This window comes from Periplaneta americana, chromosome 12 (genome assembly GCF_040183065.1).
Source record: "Periplaneta americana isolate PAMFEO1 chromosome 12, P.americana_PAMFEO1_priV1, whole genome shotgun sequence".
NCBI lineage: Eukaryota > Metazoa > Arthropoda > Insecta > Blattodea > Blattidae > Periplaneta > Periplaneta americana.
This window is the reverse complement of record NC_091128.1, coordinates 151,633,407-151,655,551: the sequence shown is the minus strand read 5'-3', so window position 1 is coordinate 151,655,551 and position 22,145 is coordinate 151,633,407. Positions and strand designations below refer to the sequence as shown.

At 37.1% G+C, this 22,145-nt stretch overlaps 1 protein-coding gene across 14 annotated transcripts in view; it reads right to left on the bottom strand.

The window, feature by feature from the left end:
* The window catches only part of Ndae1 (Na[+]-driven anion exchanger 1), a 704,613-nt gene that overhangs the window by 101,098 nt on the left and 581,370 nt on the right, over nucleotides 1-22,145 (bottom strand). For 10 of the 14 annotated variants that reach the window (XR_011335338.1, XM_069842294.1, XM_069842289.1 and 7 more), the window contains one exon: nucleotides 2,885-2,947. The exons of the other annotated variants lie outside the window; for them this stretch is intronic. Coding sequence is in view for 9 of the 10 variants with exons in the window: in XM_069842294.1 (XP_069698395.1) it covers nucleotides 2,885-2,947 (63 nt within the window). In the remaining variant the exon portion in view is untranslated. The remainder of the gene's footprint in view (nucleotides 1-2,884; nucleotides 2,948-22,145) is intronic. 14 annotated transcript variants of the gene reach the window in all.

Here is a 22,145-nt window from a genome sequence, read left to right as displayed (position 1 = left end):
GTAGGTATTTGGTTCCTCAATGTCTGATGTAAGTATTCCTAACCATTTGTGAGCAAAAATACGTGGTAGGAAGGAAATACTGTGAAATAAAATTTAACGAGTTCGTTTATAAAGACTTTATATAAAATTAATTTAGACCTCGGATTTTTAGGCTCGTTTAGCGTAGGCTGAAACATTCGTTCGTTAATGCATCTAGTTCTAGGGAACATTATCACTCATGAGTTTCTCATGTTGCATACATTTAGGGGTTTTTACATAAAATTGTTGCAAGCTATCCTATTCGAGCCTAAAAATCCGAGGTCTAAATTACTATTTAACGATAGTTTTGCTTTACCCGGATCAATGGATGTTTTGGTCTTTTCTCAGGATACTACTTATATACCAAACATCTTGAGGTCTTTGTTGAAATGTGACATGTTAGTTAAATAGTGTAGTGTTTTATAGAAAATAAAGATCAAATTATATATTTTACGGGTTAGAAATCAAAGTACTGTTCTCCACAAACAGTACCGCAGTCCTATACACATTTCTGAGTTTAAATTTCAGATTTCAGGTGAATATAACAAAATATTACCAGACAGCGTTCTACCCATCACAATTATCCTTTTGAAAAAAAAAACATTTTAAATTATAACATGTCATTGTAATATGTATAACATACACTGTACGTTTATTACAGAGGAAATGGGGAGTACGAGCAATAACAAAGTCAGCAGATGAAGACATACACACATACCATTTTCTGCAATTATTTTAAGACATAAAGCCAGTTAGGAGAGTAAAAAAATTGCACTGTTATTACATCTACGAAGCAATTATTCTATTAAATTGAAAATGAACATTCAAAGGCAGATTCCACCACGTTAGCCAAACTTAACTTGACAACTATCAAATTAAAATCTATTAATTTTCTAACGTCTTGTTATAATTATAACTGCTTCTATTACACAAATACAAAAGAAAATACAAGGTGATGCATAAGTAGGTATACAGTAATACAATATAGTTTTATTAAGTACAAATAAGGATTACAATCGATAACCGATCGATCATGCAGTTAAATTGATGTCGATTATCGATTGATGTATGTAATCCTCATATGTACTCAATAAAACTATACTATATTACTGTGTATCTACTTATGCACCCCCATGTATATCAGTTCGACGATCATTTAGTCACAGAGATTTAATTTGTGAAAGAAGCGTTTAAGAAAACCGTGTATTTTTCGTGATACGTAATTGATTTCATAACACAAAATTAAGTTATGTGCTGAAATCCAATATTAAAATTTGTCCATGTTGAATCTCTCGTACACTACTTTTAACACTTGAATATAAATAATTGATTAAATGGCGATCTTACTCGTGTTAATTATGTAAGCATTTGCGGCTTACAGCTGTTTCGGTCTACTTGACACCATCCTCAGAGCCTTCTGTGTCTCGGCGTCATCTCAACTTCGCTGCCTGTTGTGCGGGTGCGTTCGTGTGATGAAGAGTTGTGTCAAATAGTGTGTGTGTTCTGAAATCGATCTGTGTTGAGAATTTGATTAGGGTTTGTTTTAGTGTGTCTGTATATTTCATATTGCTCTAGTGTGTTGAGTTTTCGGTTTTTGGGTTGTATGTGTAGGATTTCCATGTCTGTATTTATGTTATTGTATGTGTGGTTAGCATTAGATGTGTTCGGCATATGCAGATGTATTGTGTCCTCTGGTTATTGCTTTAATGTGTTCTTTGTATCGAGTTTGGAATGATCTGCCTGTCTGTCCAATGTAGAAACTGTCGCAACTATTGCATGTGAGTTTGTATACGTCTGTGTTGTATTTATTTGTTTGTGTTGTTTGTGTGTTGAGATGTCTTTGTAGTGTGCTTTCTGTTCTGTATGCTACGTTGTATTTCTGTTTTCTGAATGAGGATGCGATCTTGTGTGTGTTTTTGTTTTCGTATGTTAGTGTGATGTATTTCTTGTGTTCTTGTGTTTTTGTGTTTGTTGAGTTTTTGTTTTGCCTTCCTTATAATGTTGACTATTATGTTTGGGTGTAACCATTTCTTGTGCTATGTATTTGATTGTGTTCACTTCTTCATTGTAGTGTTCTTGGCTCATGGGTACGTTGAATAATATGTGTACCATTGTCTGAATGCAGCATGTTTGTGTTGTGTGTACATATGCCGAACACATAACTAATGCTAACCACACATACAATAACATAAATACAGACATTGAAATCCTACACATACAACCCAAAAACCAAAAACTCAACACACTAGAACAATATGAAATATAGACACACTAAAACACACCCTAATCAAATTCTCAACTGACAGATCAATTTCAGAACACACACACTATTTGACTCAACTCATCACACGAACGCACCCACATAACAGGCAGCGAAGTTGAGATGACGTCGAGACACAGAAGGCTCTGAGGATGGTGTCAAGTACCACCGAAACACTGTAAGCCGCACATGCTTACATAATTAACACGAGTAAGATCGCCATTTAATCAATTATTTAAAATTTGTCAGCGTAAAGATGAGTTCTTTAACAACGTCAAACATGAGAATTAAGTTCCATGACTACAGTCGGTGCAATCTGACGTAGGAAGTCTAAAGCTTTACTATAAGGCAGAATTAACAATTAAACAATTCAGAATAAAAACATTTCGGGAAGAGATGACAAACTGTGTGATTCACATTTCAATGTGATTCTCAGTGTGTGTGGAACTTATTTTTGTTTCAAGCGTTGTTCTTTGTATCCATATATTAATCACAGCCAAATTACATACCCCTTTCACAGAAGAGCTGAAAGCAATTCACAAACATTGAAAGCATAAAAGCAGACTACGCTACAGTCACGGAAGAGGAAGCATAGGGGATGCTTACATATTTCACCATCGGCATCTGCAATGCTACCGAGTCGACCTCGCCGAGGCACTAGGATTTGTCCTGGAAACCAAGAGAGCCACAAAAACCATTCAAATACCGGTGAAAGCACAACAAGCAATTAACATGTTACAGTTTGAGATTATTGCATCGGGAAAGGGTGAACAAATACACAGGTTTCCTCCACCAAATATGGCAGAAACTATGCAAATAAAGTGCCAGACATTTTATTGTGTTATAAGAAAATAAGCAATAAAGAAATTAAAATTTTAACGACATATCACATCAGGTTTTAATTAAATAGGAGTCCATATATGCTCGTCTGATGACACGTAATTATCCAGTTTTGTAGTCTACTTGTTCTCCGTCCAGATTCTCTGCAACATTTCTAAAATGCAGTTATTGACAGTTTCTACAGAGCGTTCGCCTACGGGTGGGGCCAGGAAAGCGGCCTGCCTGAGGTGTCGCTTGCGGGAATCGTCTGTCGGTAAGCTTCCGCTTTCTATACTATACTCTGTAGGGTTTTAATTTTAAACGTTTAGCAGCAGTAAAGACTGATGTTTTTGAAACACTAACTTCCTGTGTGAAACACGTCTTAGAGATTTCATAGGAGAGCGTGTAAATGATGCACTGATTTCATCAATTTTTTCTTCCGTCAATACTCTTTGTTTTCGCTTAGGAATTGTAGCATTTATCGACCCTGTTGTCCTTAATTTGTTAACAAGACGTCTAACAGCTTCTCTACCCTGAATTGGAGCGCCCGGTTATTCCACTTCAAATTGCCTACGCACCTCTCTACATGACTCTGTTTTCACATATGCATCATACATAAAAACTCTCTGTTCAAGCGTGAATTTTGCGTTTTGCATTGTTAACAAATTTTACACACACGCTGAATATTTATGCAACTGTGTCAAGAAACTGCACTGTACGTGTTAAATATTGCAACATCTGGCTCACAACTGATAACTTGTCGACCTTGATGTCCTTGATTGTCGAGCGTGTCTCAACAACTGCGCGCACAAAGCGGCGTATCAGTACGTGCCGCTTTCCTGGCCTCACCCGTAGGCGAACGCTCTGTGTAATCTAGGTCTTCAAGGTTCAGAATTTAAGTGCAGTAAATTGTCCTCGATGTAGTATCTCTTAAGAGAAATCAGGAGAACGTGATGGTAAATATTCATGTCTCGTGGTAGTCTGAAAGTTGGGGTCTGTGTCAATTCCGTCTAGCATGCTATGGGTACCAAGACAGCACACGAAGAAATCAAAACCTTTTCAATACAGTTTGAGGTATTGTAAGAATAATGCGTCTAAATTAAAATTTCTTATCGTTATTGCTTACTTCCTGAGAACACAGTGACATTTAGGCATGCCCTTGCAGACATAGGTATACATTTCATCACATTAAAGAACATCAGTGACAATTAATTTTCAGCCTCAACTAACAGCTCTGAGAAAACATAGCGTTCTTAAAGCGTTTCTGAAATGTCCAATAATACGCGCATTCACGCACATAATATTTACGGATGTATACTTACTTACAAATTACTTTTAGAGAACCCGGAGGTTCATTGCCGCCCTCACATAAGGCCGCCATCGGTCCCTATCCTGAGCAAGATTAATCCAGTCCCTATAATCATATTCCACCTCCCTCAAATCCATTTTAATATTATCCTCCCACCGATGTCTCGGCCTACTCAAAATAAATTGCTTTAACAACTATTTTATTGATATCTACGAATATATGAAACGATTAAAAATTAAATGTAATTACAAAAAATTAGGGGACACTCGCGTTTAAACTAGGGAGCTCTCGATCTGCAGTCGAATGCTATGCCAAGGCCTACTCTTAATGTGACGAAAGTTTCACTATTAAAATGAGGCGCATTACAACAGTGGAGAAGTCAGGGGAATTGTCCTTAGCCCAGCACGGACGAACGGCTGTCTTAAAAAAATAGTGTGCGGTACACATGTAAAAATGATTTTATTTTGTTCGTAGGGTTATTTCACTCGTCCTGAGGCCTTGCTTCGCAAACATGCCTATCCAAAAAATGAAATGCCATTTTTAACACTTATTTACTTACGAAATTCAGAAATGATTCAGGGATCTTCGAAAGAATTCAACACTCAATGTGGGCACGAGTACAGTATTGCATCCAGATGCACGGACATTTTGAACTCCTCCTTCAACAGAGTAGACCCTTCAAGCAACAGTATTTCTAGCGAAGTGTACAATACACGGGTTCCATTCAAACCTCCCTGATTTCAATTAAACATTGCTAATAAGGTATGCGGATTTATAAAATGAGACTGGTACTAAAAGAAAGAGAAACTCAAAGTATTTGTATTTCATTTGTTTGAAGTTGATTGTTTTGTCACTACGTTGCGCAACAATCGCAAAAGCAAAAATGGCGACTTCACAGCAACGCGGACAAACGGTTGTGTGGTATGCGGAGTCGAAATCCGTGATTTAAATTTAACGAAAATACACTATTGTCGAAGACACATTAAATTGCCTTGATGCCTGGCAAATGGATTTATTCGATCTTCTCTGAAATCCCGCTCGAATTTCTTCCACCTTTTCTTCTGTCACGGAACGTCGAGCTCCACCAGATTGTTTTGGGACACTCCCGCTCGTAAGCAACTTATTGAACCAGAGCCTAATTGATTTTCCATCAGGTGCAACTCCTCCGTACACTCGTTTGTAATTTCGTTGCGTTGAAATCACGGATTTCGTCTCCGCATACCACACCACCGTTTACCCGCGTTGCTGTGGAGTCGCCATTTTTAATTTTACGATTGTTGCGCAACGTAGTGACAAAACAATCAACTTCAAACAAATGAAATACAAATTCCTTGAGTTCCTCTTTCTTTGAGTACCAGTCTCATTTCATAAATCTGCATACATTGTTAGCAATGATTAATTGAAATCAGGGAGGTTTGAATGGAACACCGTGTACGATGAGTTATGATTGAGCATAATCGGGTTAAAACGACGACTGCGAATAAAATTTACGCACAATTGCGCATCGTATTAACTAGGAAATACACAACGATTGTGCACGTTGTCTTCATTCTTCACAGACCATGAGTTACCTAGGAGACACCGCGTGGAGGTTGACTGCGTCGTTTCTCAAAAATCTTGAAATATTTTATGTTTTACTATTTATAGAGAAGTCCACAGAGTTAGTTCTGTGGTAGCGCGTCTGCCTCCAGACTAGCCGGCCCGGATTCGATTCCCGGCGAATTTTAATGTAAAAGTTCTACCTCGGAACTAGGAGAGATGGTGGTGCACAACTTCTAATCACTAAATTAGGCACCTTAAACTTTCTTAACCTGACACTAATCAAACACGAAATAATTCTCGTTATGTGGGACCAGCACGACATCGGTTGTGCACGAACACGTTGAATTTGAACTATATTTTCTTTATAAAAAAAGAAGTGCCGGAGGAATGACTCAAGGAATAGATTTTTGAAGTCGTGCCAAATATCTGTTGCGCTGTCACTGTTCTAGCGCTCCTGCTCCTTCTCTGAATCCCTCTTGTTTATTTTCTTTGTTTGTTTTTCTTTCTCTTTCTCTATCATCTCCATTCATGCATCCCATTTCGTTTCCTGACCTCATCACTCACGCCAACCACAACGCTTCCGCCATCATCATTACCGTAATATAACCACCGCCGCCGCCGCCGCCACCGCCGCCCCCACCACCACCACCACCACCACCACCACCACCACCACCACTTAAGTTACTCTAGCACTACATTACTAATAGTACAGACTCAGAAACAAAATTTGGGCCTGCACAGTATGTTATAATTGGAACTTGGAAAATTCAAGTGGCCCAATTTTTTTTCTGGGTCTGTACTTAGTGTGATAAGATTTTCAGACACAAAAGTAACATTCATTTTTAAAAGTGATCCTGTAATGCGCGGTCTTATTTTTTTTGTAATTAGCTAGTTTTATATTTTTATATGTGTTACTTTCGGAGGCAAAAATACTTTTGGGAAGGCCGAGACGTAGATGGAAAGATAATATAAAAATGGATTTAAGGGAGGTGGGATATGATGGTGGAGACTGGATTAATCTTGCTCAGGATAGGGACCGATGGCGGGCTTATGCGAGGGCGGCAATGAACCTTCGGGTTCCTTAAAAGCCATTTGTAAATTACTTTCGGAACAACCCTCGTAAGTAGATTGAAAAAAGATGAACTGTATGGCAATTAAGTAACTCTGTGCATTATTTCTGGAATCACCCTTGTACACTGACAGAAAGAGGTTAAACATACAGTCTGATCCGTTTGGGTATGGATAATTTTAATTTATTGTTATAAAGCTATTATGAGAGTAGGGAAAATTTCTTGCTGGTTATATTATGATTAAAAGATGGGAGTTTCCATATATGACAATCAACAATGTATAATCTGAAAGGACAAATGAAAATCGCAGATTAAAATGGCTACTACCAATCAACAGTGGGCACAATGTTTTCTTTGATATGCTAAATATGAGTGTGTTAAAAGAGTTCAAAGGGAATTTCGACTTGAGTATGGTGTGTGTAATGTACATAAATACGATTCAATAATGTTGTGGTATCGAACATTTGTAGAAACAGGTTTTGTGTTAAAAAAAAAAAACATGCAGGAGGTCGCAGGAGAAACCCATTACGAGAAGCAGCTATCTCTTGGCTTGGCCCCCAAACTCCTCAAATCTAACCCCCTCCTGACTTCTTCGTGTGGGATTTTGTTAAAGACATTGTCTATTCACAGAAAAAAAAAAAACTCAGGAACATTGATGATCTGAGAGTAAAAATTACTCAAGCTTTCAACAAATCACCCTTCTTATGTTGCAACGGACATGGGCTGAATTCCATCAGCAATATGAATTGTGTAGGATGCACAATGGGTGTCATGTTGAGTTCTGAGGAATCTCCCATCTTTCATTGTTGTATGCACAAAGTTTCAACAAATAAAGTTCAGTACCGGTAGTAAATGTTTTACGGTGTTTTTATTTTATCCATACCCAAACGGATCACCCTGTATATTCAGTGCGCTTGCTTGTAATATACGAGTAAAAGAGTAATCCCTTTTATCCGCGGAGTCTATATCCGTGTTTTCAGTATGCGTGGTTATGTTTTTTCTTGTGATTTAGAGACTAACGTCTTAAATTGAAGATTTTTAGAGAAAATCTTGGCTGCGAGCGGGCATGTTCACAAATGTAATAATGTAAAATGCATTTATTATTATTATTATTATTATTATTATTATTATTATTATTATTATTATTATTATTATTATTATTATATTATTATTACTATCCGTACCCGTGCGCTCCGCTGCACTTGTTAGAAATAAATATAAAGTAATTACATAATTAAAATAGGACATTAGATCCAGGGAACATTCGTGTTTGATAGAAGGATAAATCATTTATTATGTTACTTAATTTAAATTGTATTCAAAAATTAAAATGCGATCATTTTGATCCAGAGACCACTCATTTGGTCATAAAAATTATTTTAGGAAATACAGGAAACGAATGTACAGAATAGCCTATCAAGTTTTCTGTGCATAAGAAGCTATTTTAATCTTACCTGTGCTCGATTCACTCAGAAGTTACTGTAATAACATTATAGCATTATGTCCATCTATAGAAACTATACTTTCCAATGGTGAAATAATAATTAATTATACAAATCGGTTAATTTAGCTTTTTATATTACTTCATACAAACACAGAAACATTCTCTGTAGGCTATGTTTCACAGCTTTCGATTGTTGTTGTCCAAAACCCCTTATAGACGAAGTCATTTGTTTTTTATTTCATTACACCGTCTTAGATGGCATTGTTATTGTAATTTTGAAACTCATTTCTCTCATTAAATATCAGTCCTATCAAAATTTTGCATAGAATAAAACTTACCGGAAATTATTTTTAAAGAAACTTTTGTTATGTAATATTTTTCATGAAAATTAATAATAAGGGAGATATTTCTATTTATTTAATTCAAGCCCCCTTATAACACCCCTTTTAAATAAAATATTTTGAATGCCATATAGCCTAAATTCTAAGTTACAACGAACTTAATTTATATTCCAATTTTCATATAAATCGGTTCAGCCATTATCGCGTGAAAAGGTAACAAACATCCAGACAGACAGACAGACAGACATACAAACAAAAATGTAAAAAAAAAAAAAATCGATTTTCGGTTTCAGGGCGGTTAATTATGTTAGGACCAATTATTTTTGGAAAATCGAAAATTACCAGAAAAATTTCGGCTACAGATTTATTATTAGTATAGATTATTATTATTATTATTATTATTATTATTATTATTATTATTATTATTACAGTATCATTTGTTTCTCCTAATGTCTTATTGTTTGTAATTTGTCAATTAATCCATGGCAGGAAGGAATGGAAACACTGAGTCAAATGTACTTCATCAATTATATTATCATTAGTTAGCGACCACTTGCCTGCACTGTATGCATTCTTCACAGATTTTTAGCTCCCTATATTTAACTCTTTTCACTTGAAAGGCAAAAGATTTGTAGAACTGCCGTAAGGCTTATGATGAACTTTCCTTTTGTTTCAAATGCAGACGATCTCCTAGACGAGAGTTCCTAGTGTGTGATATTGCTGCGAGTTATTTAAATTGAGGTCATTTACAAAGTGCACCTGCCAGACATATTGGCAGACAGTCCAATCTAATCTTGTAACGACGCCTATATTTTTGACAATACTAGTACCGCCTGATTCTATATTGATCCGTGGCCATCGCGCAAGTTCTCGTCCCATCTTAACTGAGAATCTCTTCGCGTTTATCATGCCAACACAACTGCAACTCTATGTAACGGAATCCAATGTATACACAGTTTCAAACATTTAAGCCAAATCGAATTTTGATTCCCTATGTCTAAAATAAAAATACACTCTTTTACGTTCTCATTACCAATCCGCCGAGTTGGCTCTGTGGTAGCGCGTCTGCCAAGAGTTCGATTCCCGGCGAGGAAAATTTCTACCTCGGGACTAAGAGAGGTGGAGGTGCACAACTTCTATCACTAGATTGTGCACCAATGCGTCTAGTTTAAATCCCAAATGTCTCCGCGGTGCATATGAAGAGAAGACATAATAATTATGTCACTGTAGATCATTGATGGATAAAAGCTGTGTCGCGACACATGCTCCTGTCTCCACTCAAGCGTAACCATAGAATCATACCTCCACTCTCTGTTTACAGCCTTCACTTTGATATAAGCCAAGACATTTATCAGCAGCGGACGTACACATGTAATGTTACAAGTGTGTAGGATAATATGTTTCGATGTCTTTTCCAAAACATGAACAGATAATAAGCTTATGAAAATTTAATTTTAAGGAGCATGGGAGCAAAAGTATTTCTTTTGTGGAGATGGAAAAAATATGAGATACTTAATTTCTTGTAAAATTTTAAATGAAGTACAAACGAACAATGTACGTTGTCATTATTCTTCTTGAAATAAAAACTACCACGCCCTTACCTGTAAATTGAATATTTTATTAACAAACCAACAATAAAAAGAATCGGATTCTACTGGGTGTTCATTTGAAAGTGTGTCATGACGTCACTGTTGATGAGTCAGCGATTTGAAGCGAGTTTCAGCTTTTGTGTCAGAGAAGTTGCCTATTAATCAAAGCGTTCAATCTGAACTTGAGAACGTGTACGGTATAACTTGAATGTTGTAGCAACAGATGGCGGTCTGTAAAGTCTGTGTGCTACCATAACCTCTTTCGAACTGTGTCTTGCGCGGGCAAGTCGTACGCAGGGTATTTGTTATCATCGGCTGCGTACGACAACATTCCACAATACAAATCAAATGCTCCGTGTCCATGTTGACCGTCGAAGTTAATGTCAACAAATACGTAAGTAATCGTCTTAACCCTCTCCCCATATCCCGACAGTAAGAAAAAACTCACCTCAGTATATGTTTCGAAACAGTTCACATTCCTGCCACTACCGACGTTACCGTACGTATCGGTAAGTACTCTTCAGAATGAACGCCGTACTTGATAGGCAACTTCTCTAGCACATAAGTAATACACCTCTGCGGAAGTGCAGGAAGATTGAATTCTCTAGGCTCATCGGCTAGCCACATGACGGCATACAGCGAGCCATGACACACTTTGAAGTGAACACCCAGTATGTCTTAATCGGGGTAAAATACTGCGACGTTTTTTCCGACGTATGTAGTATAATTTGAATATTTCATTAATAAACAAACAATTAAAAAGTATCGGCTTCTATGTCTTCATCGGGGTAAAATACTTCGACGTTTTTTTGAAGTGTGTAGTGTAATTTACAACTTCGTGACTAGCCTGGTATGTATTTCTAATTTCAAATATCTGCTGATGTGAAGTACACGTTCTTTTTATGGTAAATAAGAAAATATACTTTATTTTATTAGTAATACAAAAATAATGAATAGGAGGATAAAAGTTAACACGGAAAAATGTGTGTGTAGTTAATAAGTAGAAGAATATTATATTGTTTTCGTTTTTTGTCACAGTCGTCTCTGCACTGTTATTCACTGCATTACCTGAGGAGATATCCACTCCACCCCTCTCCCTGCGACAGTGGTGTGCGGGTTGCATTTCTATTACGTCACAATTTCGTGATGTTAGGCAACTACTGCTGTAGATAGTGATTCGTCCGTCGGACGGGGACGTTGAGCCTGGTGCTAGTCTCCCTTCCTCATCTTCATCATCATCAACCTCACCCATTTACTACACTATGGTGTGTCCAAAACTACTTCCGACCTCACAAATGGCGCCTTTAGAATGTTACCATGGCAACCATTCAAATCAACCAATCACGAGAGACACGTAACCATGGTAAAGGGGGGGTGTTGCCGTGTCTATGTTTACAAGTCACACGTGCATACGGGCTATTCCATATGAAATCGATCAGTAAAAAACCTCGCATTTTTTTATACTCTGAATTTTTCCCTATTTATACAAGGTGCTGAGGAGAATGTATTTTCAAAAATATACTATCGAGAGTCAAACGGTTTTTGTATTGTTGAGCGACAAATTTAGCGTATTTTAAAAAGCGCTCAGAACCATTTACTGCAGAACATTGAACGGGAGCTCATTTTGAAGCTGACATTTAGTAGGTTATGTTAAGAAGTAATCCTTATTTTTATTGTATACAGAGAGACAGATAAACTGATTTTACTTACTTTTAGGCTTTTTGCCAATTTGTAAAAATGTAAAAAAATATTGAGGAAAAAACCTTGCATTATTAAGAGGGATTTGGCATTGTTTGCTTAATGGCTCGGCAATAAGTTTCGAGGGTATTAAATAGATTATTTTCACACGCCTGAGCTTGAACGGCGCAGTACCGCACGCAAAGGCCGAGAGCTGAAGATAAGCGAGCGTTGGACGTCATTTTACTCCTGTGTTTATGAAAACTTGTGATAAAGCTAGCCCAGCTATGCGCTACGAGACGAAACATCACGTGTTTGTCTCCTGGCCTTGCTTGTCTCGGCTAGCTCCCGTCTCACAGTCAGCTGGTTAGTTAAGGCGCGTACAATTTATTTTCTTTATTTGATATTTTCAATACTTTATCAACATACCATTATTAAAATATATGTGTTTATTTGTACTTTCAATGCGGAATCTAACCATATATTTTTAAAATATTTTTTCCTAGGCAAAGGCGTCCTAATGAGGAAAAATCTAAATTTCTCCATTTCCATAAAAAGTAAGAAAATCTGTTTATATGTCAATATAAAGGGTTTCGGAGCTACAACAGTTTAAAGTTGCTAATTTTATGAAAATACGATAAATTTAAATATTTTAAATTTAAACACTATGAAGTTCTGATACCTCAAAACTTTGCACAAAGCATTGTATCACAGTTCCCTAAGTACAAAAAAAGTTTCATTGTATTTAGAAATTGTAATGTCAATTTTCTCTATATTTCGGTCGATTTGAGATGGAATAGCTCATACAATGCCGGGGATGACTTTGAATTGGCTGGTTAGCGCGTGCGTTGTGTGAATTAAAAATATTGTTTATTATTATTATTATTATTATTATTATTATTATTTTAGTGTATCGATAATTACTGTGTTTAAATTATATTACATGTATTATCTTCGTTGTTATTGGCGGAGTGCGTGTTTTCTAGTTTCTGCGAGAGTTTCTAAAGAGGTGACTTGTGCAATGTCGGAAGGAAGAAAAGGCAGGCGGAGAACAAAGAATATTGTACCAGGTGCTCCGTTAAAGAGTCAAGCGCAAGAGATGGTTTGTAACGTAAGAGAGTATTCTGAGAGGGAAAAATATGACGGGTCTCTTTTACCTTTGGCGTAAGTCGTAATGAGAACTGGTGCTTGATTATCTCTTTATCAATTATTATTCGCTTGATTCGATAAATGTCATATATTGATAATGAAGGTCAGATGATTGATATAGCTACATATTGTAATCGATTATGAAGTTCTGTATTCGATATGGGCTTGGTTAAAATGCGTCGCGTCGATTTACTCGGCCATTTTGTTTTGAGATCGCAACAGACTTGGATAGTTATTCTAATTATTTTCACAGAGTTGGTTGAATTTGTGAGGTTACGTGCTCCTCCGTAAAATGGGGTGAACAATTATAACTGCTCATGAAAGAGTCCAACAGTAGGCCTATTCCATTCATGGACTCTATGCTTCAGATGCTAAGACAGTTTTTTTTTTTGTAAATTCTGCACTTGCCGCGTTGGAGAATGAAGCATTTTGAGAACGTTGTTTGCAAGTAGGGGAGAAGTGGGTACAGTGGGACAGGGAGAACAGTGAGACATTTTTTATTAAATGGTAAATTTTGATGTTGAAATGTTTGTAACAGTGGAGTTGTATGTTGCATGAGTAAAGTAACAGTATTTTCATATTCGATTTGATTCTAGTTATAAAGGTGAGTGATGAAAAAATAATTAATAATTTTTCACTCTAGAAGTAAAATTTTGGAGTGTGTTTAATGAAGGTTATATTGGATATACGAATGAAATATAAATATAAATATAAATGTTTTGTTACCTAATACTATGGTATTTGACGTTATGTTTGGCAAAGTTTCGTCTTTCTTGTTTTGATTTTGAAGTGATGGCGCCATTTTTAAACGAACTATGCGTAAAGGGAACAGTGAGACATGCCATTGAAGGGTACACTGAGACGTCTCACTGTTCCCATTTACCAATGATTTGCAAAAATAAACTGTAACTATATTACATTTACCGGTAACTAACATTAAAAATGAACATACTAGTAACCAATTTAGGAACAATAGCTTAAAATAATGGATACATTACATTTTAATGGTTTCTTAAATAAAATATTATTCACAAAATTTAAGACAATATTTAAAAATAATAAAGAATTAAATTCTTATAATTATAAGCTTTGTTGTCACCAAAAATTAATTTTATTTTTTTCGCGAAAGTTTGAAAAGTCATGGAAAATTCACTTTTCCAAATGTTCCAGATGTTTCAATGGTTTCGAAGTCAGACATCAAAATGATTCTAAATAAGTCTACAGAACATGGCAAGATAAAGAGACAGCAAACTTTCTTTTCTTTTGAAATAAGTGTAAATCATTTCAATGTCCGTTAATAGATTCTGTGGTGTCTCACTGTACCCTCCTGAATGGGAACAGTGAGACATTTGCATTTTTTTTGACAAACACGCATTGTATATTATGTCCTTTATCTATTAACATTTCTGTTTATGTATTACTGTACTCCATGTTTTAATGTATATTTATTTGCACTTGATTTTAAAACTACTTGAAATTTCACTTGCATACATATGTCTTAATATTTTGTGTCTCACTGTACCCACTACTCCCCTACTGCGGACACTAAGAATGTTGACAGTGAACATGTTTTATCACAGTATGGTGCTGTTGTTTCAGACAGACAATGTAATTTGAGGGAGGAAAACGGTGACCTGTTCACAATGTTAATCTTTTGAGAAAGGAAAGGTAGAATGCACAAAAGTTGCTTTTGAGGGAGGGGGGAAGAAAAAAATAGATGCTAATTTGGAAAAAAGTAGATGCTAATTTCAGAAAAATAGATGCTAATTTTGGGAAAAATAGATGCTAAAAATTTCAGGTCCCTACCTATAAGCATTGGAGAGACAAAAAACACAAGCGTGAGATATTACGTGTAAAGTTAAAAGATAGCTATAATATAAATAAATACATGAACAAACGAATAAGTGAATAAATAAACGAATAAATAGAAAAACGAATAAATAAATAAAAAATAAATAAATAAATAAATAAACAAATTTTCAATGAATCAATGTTTTGGTGTCCAGACTTCGTTCCTTACTGCAAATGATCATGGAAGTGCTGATACCGAGACGGTACTTGGCGAGACGAGTACGAGGATTAGCCATGCGACTACCTGGCATTCGCCTTACAGTTTTGAAAAACTTAGAAAAATCAGCCCAAGTGGAATTCGAACTCTTGTCCGAGCGCAGTCTATGGTCGTGAGTCCAACTCGCCATCATCTGGGCCTCGCCAATGGCGTAGTAGCCTAATATGAATGAAATTTTAATGCGCCGTTGATGTCTAGCGAGACAAAAAAAAGAAGGAAATAAAAGTGAGTGTCACGGAGGTGACATTCGATCTCCGATACCTCCCTTGACAGGTACACGAACTCCGACACATACTGGAGCGCATGCGCAGAGTCGCTGAGTCCCATGAAACACTTTATTCGTGCGAGTACGAGAAAAACAAATGAGGAAGGAAGGAAAGACAGTTGCAACCGAACAAATAGGGAATTATATAACAGATTTAGAAAAGAAAATATTTAACATCACTAAATTTGTAAACTGTACCTTTCAAGTATGTATGGAGTTCATATTGATATTTATATTTATTTGTCAGCCAATTTTACAATTCGTAGTTATGGTGGACCTTTACATTTTTTCTGCTTTTCGATCCACCATCCTTTTATGTTAATACGAATATATTCATTTGCCATGCATTTCCTGATTATTTCCTATTCCAATGTTTTAACTCAATTGCTATATATCCTTCCCTATCTATTCTCTCTCATACTAGACAGACTCACTTCCATTTCTCGCTTTTCTATTTAATATTGTATATACTTTCTTTAATAATTTGCATGATTTATGTATACATGGGGCCTACATAATCGATTTATTTCTCTCCGAATTTACACAAAATATCTATAATATATGCATACTGTAAAGTAAAGTAAATCCATGGCGCTACAGCCCTGAAGAGCCCAGGCCGACCAGCCGGCTGCTGGCCTCACACCCACATGCCGAAGCAGAGGTGGACGATCATCCAACCAGAATGGAGGTATCGTGTGGTTAGCACGATGATCCCCCCAGCCGTTATAGCTGGTTTGCTAAACCGGATTTTCGCTACCTATCGTAGCTCCCCAAGTGCATCACGATGCTGGGTGGGCACCGGTACCATACACTGGCCGAAATTTCATGAGAAAATTTCTTCTCCCATGAGGACTCGAACCAGCGCGCATTCCGTAACGCGAGTCCTAGGCAGGATGCCTTAGACCACGACGCCACGGCGCGGGACATGCATACTGTAATCACTTCTATTATTATTATTATTATTATTATTGTTATTATTATTATTATTACTATTACTATTACTATTACTATTACTATTACTATTACTATTATTATTATTATTATTATTATATACGAAATGCGGCATTTAAAAGTGAGATGCATGTCAACCTACACTGCCGCATCAGTGGCTCAAGTGATAGGGCACTGGTCTTACATCCAGGTGGTCCGGGTTCGATCCTGAGCCAGGTCGTTATAGAATTTGTGGTGGACAAAGCACACGTTGCAGAGGGTTTCTATGGGGGTACTCCCGTTTCCCTTTATCGCAATTATTGTCCAAGTACGACAGGTGAACCGGGTGGCTTTTGTGAATTCGATGCTGAAAGGAGTTTCATCCTGCCTTAGTCCTGACAGAGCCAGGTCCCATTCATAGACGAGTACCTCATAAAAATCATGGTCCGGAGCCCCAATCCCTTCCTACATCATAATCGTATTATATCCAAGACTTCACCCCACCATATTTTTAATTGTTGCAGATGATAGATCAGATAAGGGGAAAGTGGAGAGTGTTGGTGAAATTATAGAGGAAAAATAAAGTACTCCGAGAAAAACCCTTGCAATATCTGATTTGTTCACCACAATCTCCATCACGATCTTCGTAGGGATCGAACCCGGGCCACCTGGGTGGAAGACCAACACGCTGGAGCTTGAGTTAGACATACAGAAAGGCTTGTATATACATAAATACTTACAAATGGCTTTTAGGTCCAATGCCGCCCTCACATAAGCCCACTATTGGTCCCTATCCTGAGCAAGATTAATCCAGTCTCTATCATCATATCCCACCTCCCTCAACTACATTTTTATATTATTCTCCCATCTACGTCTCGGCCTCCACAAAGGTCTTTTTTTTTCTTAGATCTTCCAACTAACACTCTACATCCATTTCTGGATTCACCGTGCTACATGCCCTGCCCATCTCAAACATCTGGATTTAATGTTCCAATTTTGTTAGATGAAGAATACAATACGTGCAGTTTTGCTTCTCCTTTACCTCAACCCTTTTATCCCCATATATTTTCCTACTGATCTTAATCTAGAACACCCTTAACCTCTGTTCTTCTCTCCAAGCTTCTCTCTGAGAGTCCAAGTTCCATAATCATACAGAAGAACCGGTAATATAACTATTTTATAAATTCTAACTAATTATTTTTGAAAGCAGCCTTGATGACAAAAGCTTCTCAGCGAATAACAGCAGGCATTTCGCATATGCATTCTGCGTTTAATTTCCTCCCGAGTGTCATTTATACAGGGACATAATTTTATTTTTACTAACATTTTTAATATTAACCTGGCTATATCTTTAGATTAAAGGTCTAGAACCGGAAACACCGCTTGCTTTCCTCTCCAAGACTGGAGTTCGATGATACTGGACTTAAAATACAAATCACTTTACTAGGTATAGGAGGGAAGAAAAGTAGTTCATCCATTTATGTAAACTAGGAAATATCGCAATTTTGAGTTTCATAATTTTCATTAGGTTTTTGTTTAATCAAACTACAGTACAGTATTAACAATAAGTGTTTTTACTGACGAAATGAGCTGTCCATGTGGACGTATTCATTATGCAGTGTATATTATACTGTTACAGTACATTGGCGTACAATATAGAGAATGAAGTTAAATTGAAAAATAATCATAATATGGATATTTAAACACATTTTTGAAAATGGTAGCCGTCCATTTCGATACAGGCTTCAGTTCTTTTGTGCATATTATCGCACTATAGACTATTGTACCTAATTCCGATTACCAGTTTCGTCCTTCGTAGGAGTAACTCATGTTGAAATAATTCTGTACCTACTCTATAAAAGAGTACCCTACGTAATGTAAATTCAATCTTAACTTCTGCCCGATCCGAAAAGATAAAATTAGTCAGAAATGCTATCTACTCTCCGTATAGGTGGTTTTGTCGCAGGGTCGTAGAAAGGGTGGGGAGAAATCACGTGACAGTTAATTACTTAACGAGGTCCTTTTATTTAAGTTATTTTAAACAGTTATATAACATTACGTAGACGTCCAATTCCTAACAGAAATTAATGTTTTCAGAAAAGAGCTAAGACAGTCCAGCTACTAGACTTTACAGAGGGGCGAACAGAAGCAGGTGGGGGAAACCGGGATGCGACGTAGGCAAACGGACGACAATACTGTGCGAAAATATGATTCAATATTGAGAGTTCTTTCGTCACTGGAAAACGCGAATATATTTCTGGAACGTACTATACTCAATAACTCAGTACTGCATACGCGGCCTCGGTTCTGTGTGGAGAACGGTTGGAAGTTTACTAGTAGAGGGGTGGGAGTGAAGTACATTCAAAAACACAGGTACAATAAAAATTGAAGTAAAAATAAAATGATGTCCCTGTATTTGTTACTGTTGCTCCAAGTTATTTGAATTCTTTCACCTCTTCTAAGGATAAATTTCCAATTTTTATAATTACTTTTCGTACTAAGTTCTGGTATATACGTAATGGCTATCAAAATAGTATGTGGGTTGTTATGAATCTACTCGAACAAGTAGAATACTGGTGTGGTCCATTCGAAGCCCCTGGCTCGTCTGCAGCGTGCCGTGGACATCGATTTCTGGTTCATCGCTATATTTACGCATGTAGGCCACTGAGGTGCACCGCGTGCTGTGAGCTCACACTGGATTCTGGAACCCTGAACTGTTTACCAACCTGTTCAGGCTGATGAATCTGATCTGAGCAACACAAGAACGAGCACATAATCTGCTTATTTGTAGACAGAGACGTAGAGTAGGGAAATTGCCCCTCCTCGAGTTTATGATTTAAAAATTTAATAATTAAGTAGCACTACTAAAGGGGAAAAAAAGTAAAAACTTTACTTTTGTGCGAGATCGTGCGTATTTGCTTGGTTTCCGCACAAAACCAATCCGCGGTAAGTCTAAAATTCCACATTCAGTATTCCCAACCTAACACACATAACAATTTCCCTCTTCTTACCGCTTAAGTGACATATTGATTTTTACTGCTTTAGGCTTTTAACATATTATTTTTAGAGACGTTCAATATAGTAATAATTATAAATTGGAAACTTACCATTGCAATTTCACCTAAATTGCACTGTTAATTATTGTTTTCAAATATTTGCAAAAATTAAGTAAACTCTACAACTCCACTAAAGTTACTGCATTCGTGATGCAAGTAACATTAAGGAAGCCGTGAAAAAATCAACAAGATTCCAGACTCATCATAGACTGGGGGAAAGAAAAGACAGACGTATATCACGGCCGGCTGGAGTATAGTAAACACAGAAAACATTTTAAAGCAACAATGTTGAAGATAGATATTTTTGTTTTGCAAATTTTGTCGTCATTGAACAGAAACCAAGATGGAGATTTCATTGCAACTAATTAGAAATTCCTCTTTCAGGTATGTAATAAACGATCTTCGCACAAAATAATGTACGATACACGAGCGGTATGTTTTCTTTCAATTCTCGGAAATTAAAAAAGCTCAACTACGTTTCGCTTTTTCAAACTTTTCCTCGAACATGAAAACTTCAACATACCGCTCTTGTAACGCATATTACTATTGACACACTTAATATTAAAATATTCCAATTTTATATACATTTAAGAAACAAAAGACGAGATTTCTTGGGGCTAATTCGAGAAACTGTTTGTGGGCATGACATCCGCAGTGCCTTGTCCAGAAAATCTGGTATTTCCATCCACTGCATAATTAAATGTTAACATTTTAAGCGTATAAAATAAATTTATGAAGACTACTGTCATAGTCCTAAACAATTCTTTTTTACTATTATTTGAAGAAGTAGAACTGTATATGGAACCAAACCCATGTCTTCCGGAATTCGTGATATTATCAATATGTTTCATTGCTTGCAGGTGTTTGGGTATGTACCGTGCGTTCACTTCTGGCTGTCATCAGGTTTACAGTTTCCTGCTTTCTTAATAACCAACGACCTGTTAAAATATTTTGGAGACAGTATACCTAAGCTACTACTGTAAACAGATACCTAAAAAGACAAGCACGGGTGCAATAAAACGTGCTCAATTATACTTTGGAGTGGATTTTACAGTAATATTTCTGCATTAATTTCTAAAATTAAATTTTTTCTACGTGGCGTCACTCATGGGAAATGGAATATTTAGGCTCCGTCTGCAATAGAATTTGGGAAAATGAAATCTTCGTCATTTTTGTCCATAGGCATATCGATAGAAAAACTAAAAGAATAATTTATCCCTCTGGCGTATTTAAATACTGTGGACGGTTTTCGTATAACCTCTAATTTCAAGCTACTGCACGAGTAACTAGGTTGCAACACAGCGCCAGAGAACAGTTCATCTAGAGGGAGACACCGAGTTCGTTGATCTCTTACATCTGTATCACGAGAAGAGAAGAGTGTGTTAGCGGCGATGTTGTCGGACTGCTGGAACTTCCAACTTAATTTACTAACTAACCGTGTATTTAATCACAAAACGTAATATAGGTTTCCTATTCATTTCGGTGTACCCTATCGTCCCTTTTTTTTTCTGGAAGGTTATTTCACTTTCACCCTGTAGGCCTATAGGCTTAGGTGATGCTTGTTCCAAACCCTATACGTGGCCTGGATTACATTCGTGAAGCCGATGTTGACAGGCGAGTCTTCTTGCCTCAGTCCTGACAGTTCTATCCCCAGACGAGTACCTCGCAGGCTCCATGTCCTGAATCCCAAAGCCCTTAAATCCTATACCAACAGTGGAGACAATATTATTCGCAAGACTTCACCACATTTTATTTTGCAATGACAGATGAGAGATTAAATGAAAGTAGATTTTTAATTGGTTATTTTACGTTTTATCAACTGCTATGTTCATCTAGCGTCTGAGTGAGATGAAGGTGATAATGCCAGCGAGATGAGTCTAGGGTCCAGTGCCGAAAGCTACCCAGCATTTGCTCTTAATGGGTTGAGGGAAAACCCCGGAAAAAACCTTATCCAGATAACTTGTCCCAACCGGGATTTGAACTCGGTCCGCTCGTTTCACGGTCAGGCATGCTAACCGTTACTCCACAGCAGTACTAGCATGACAAGAGCACCGAATACCATTAAAACAGTACCATGGTGCTTGCGAGCACCAGGTTGAGAACGCCTGAAGTAGAGTGTATTGGTAGAATGAAAGAGGGTAATGGAAAACTATTCGTAACATCTTTGTCCACCACAAATTCTATATCGACGAGGCCGGGGAACAAACCCGGGCCAACTAGATGGAAGACCGAGGGGTTAACGCTGAGCCACAGACGCGGTAATATCCTGCGATATACCGATCCCGTCTCTCGTTATGATGTTCACATTTACTCAGTGTCTGATAGACATCGTGACTTGCTTCCGTGTCATGCCATAATGAAAACAGCTTACTGGTGCCGTGCTTACTGCATGAACTTTCCGGCTGTACACGTTAGGCAGCAATTAGCCCTTTACATAAGTTTCTGATAGAGAATGGTTTGAGATCGTAATCACAAGTTCATAATGGTTCAATAACGACTGGAGAAAAAATCGACTATCTACTATATTGAGGTTACTGAAAGAAGGGCCTTAGCAGTTTCTGTGAAGATGTGTTTCAGGCACCTCACTGAAAGCACGCAAAACAAATCT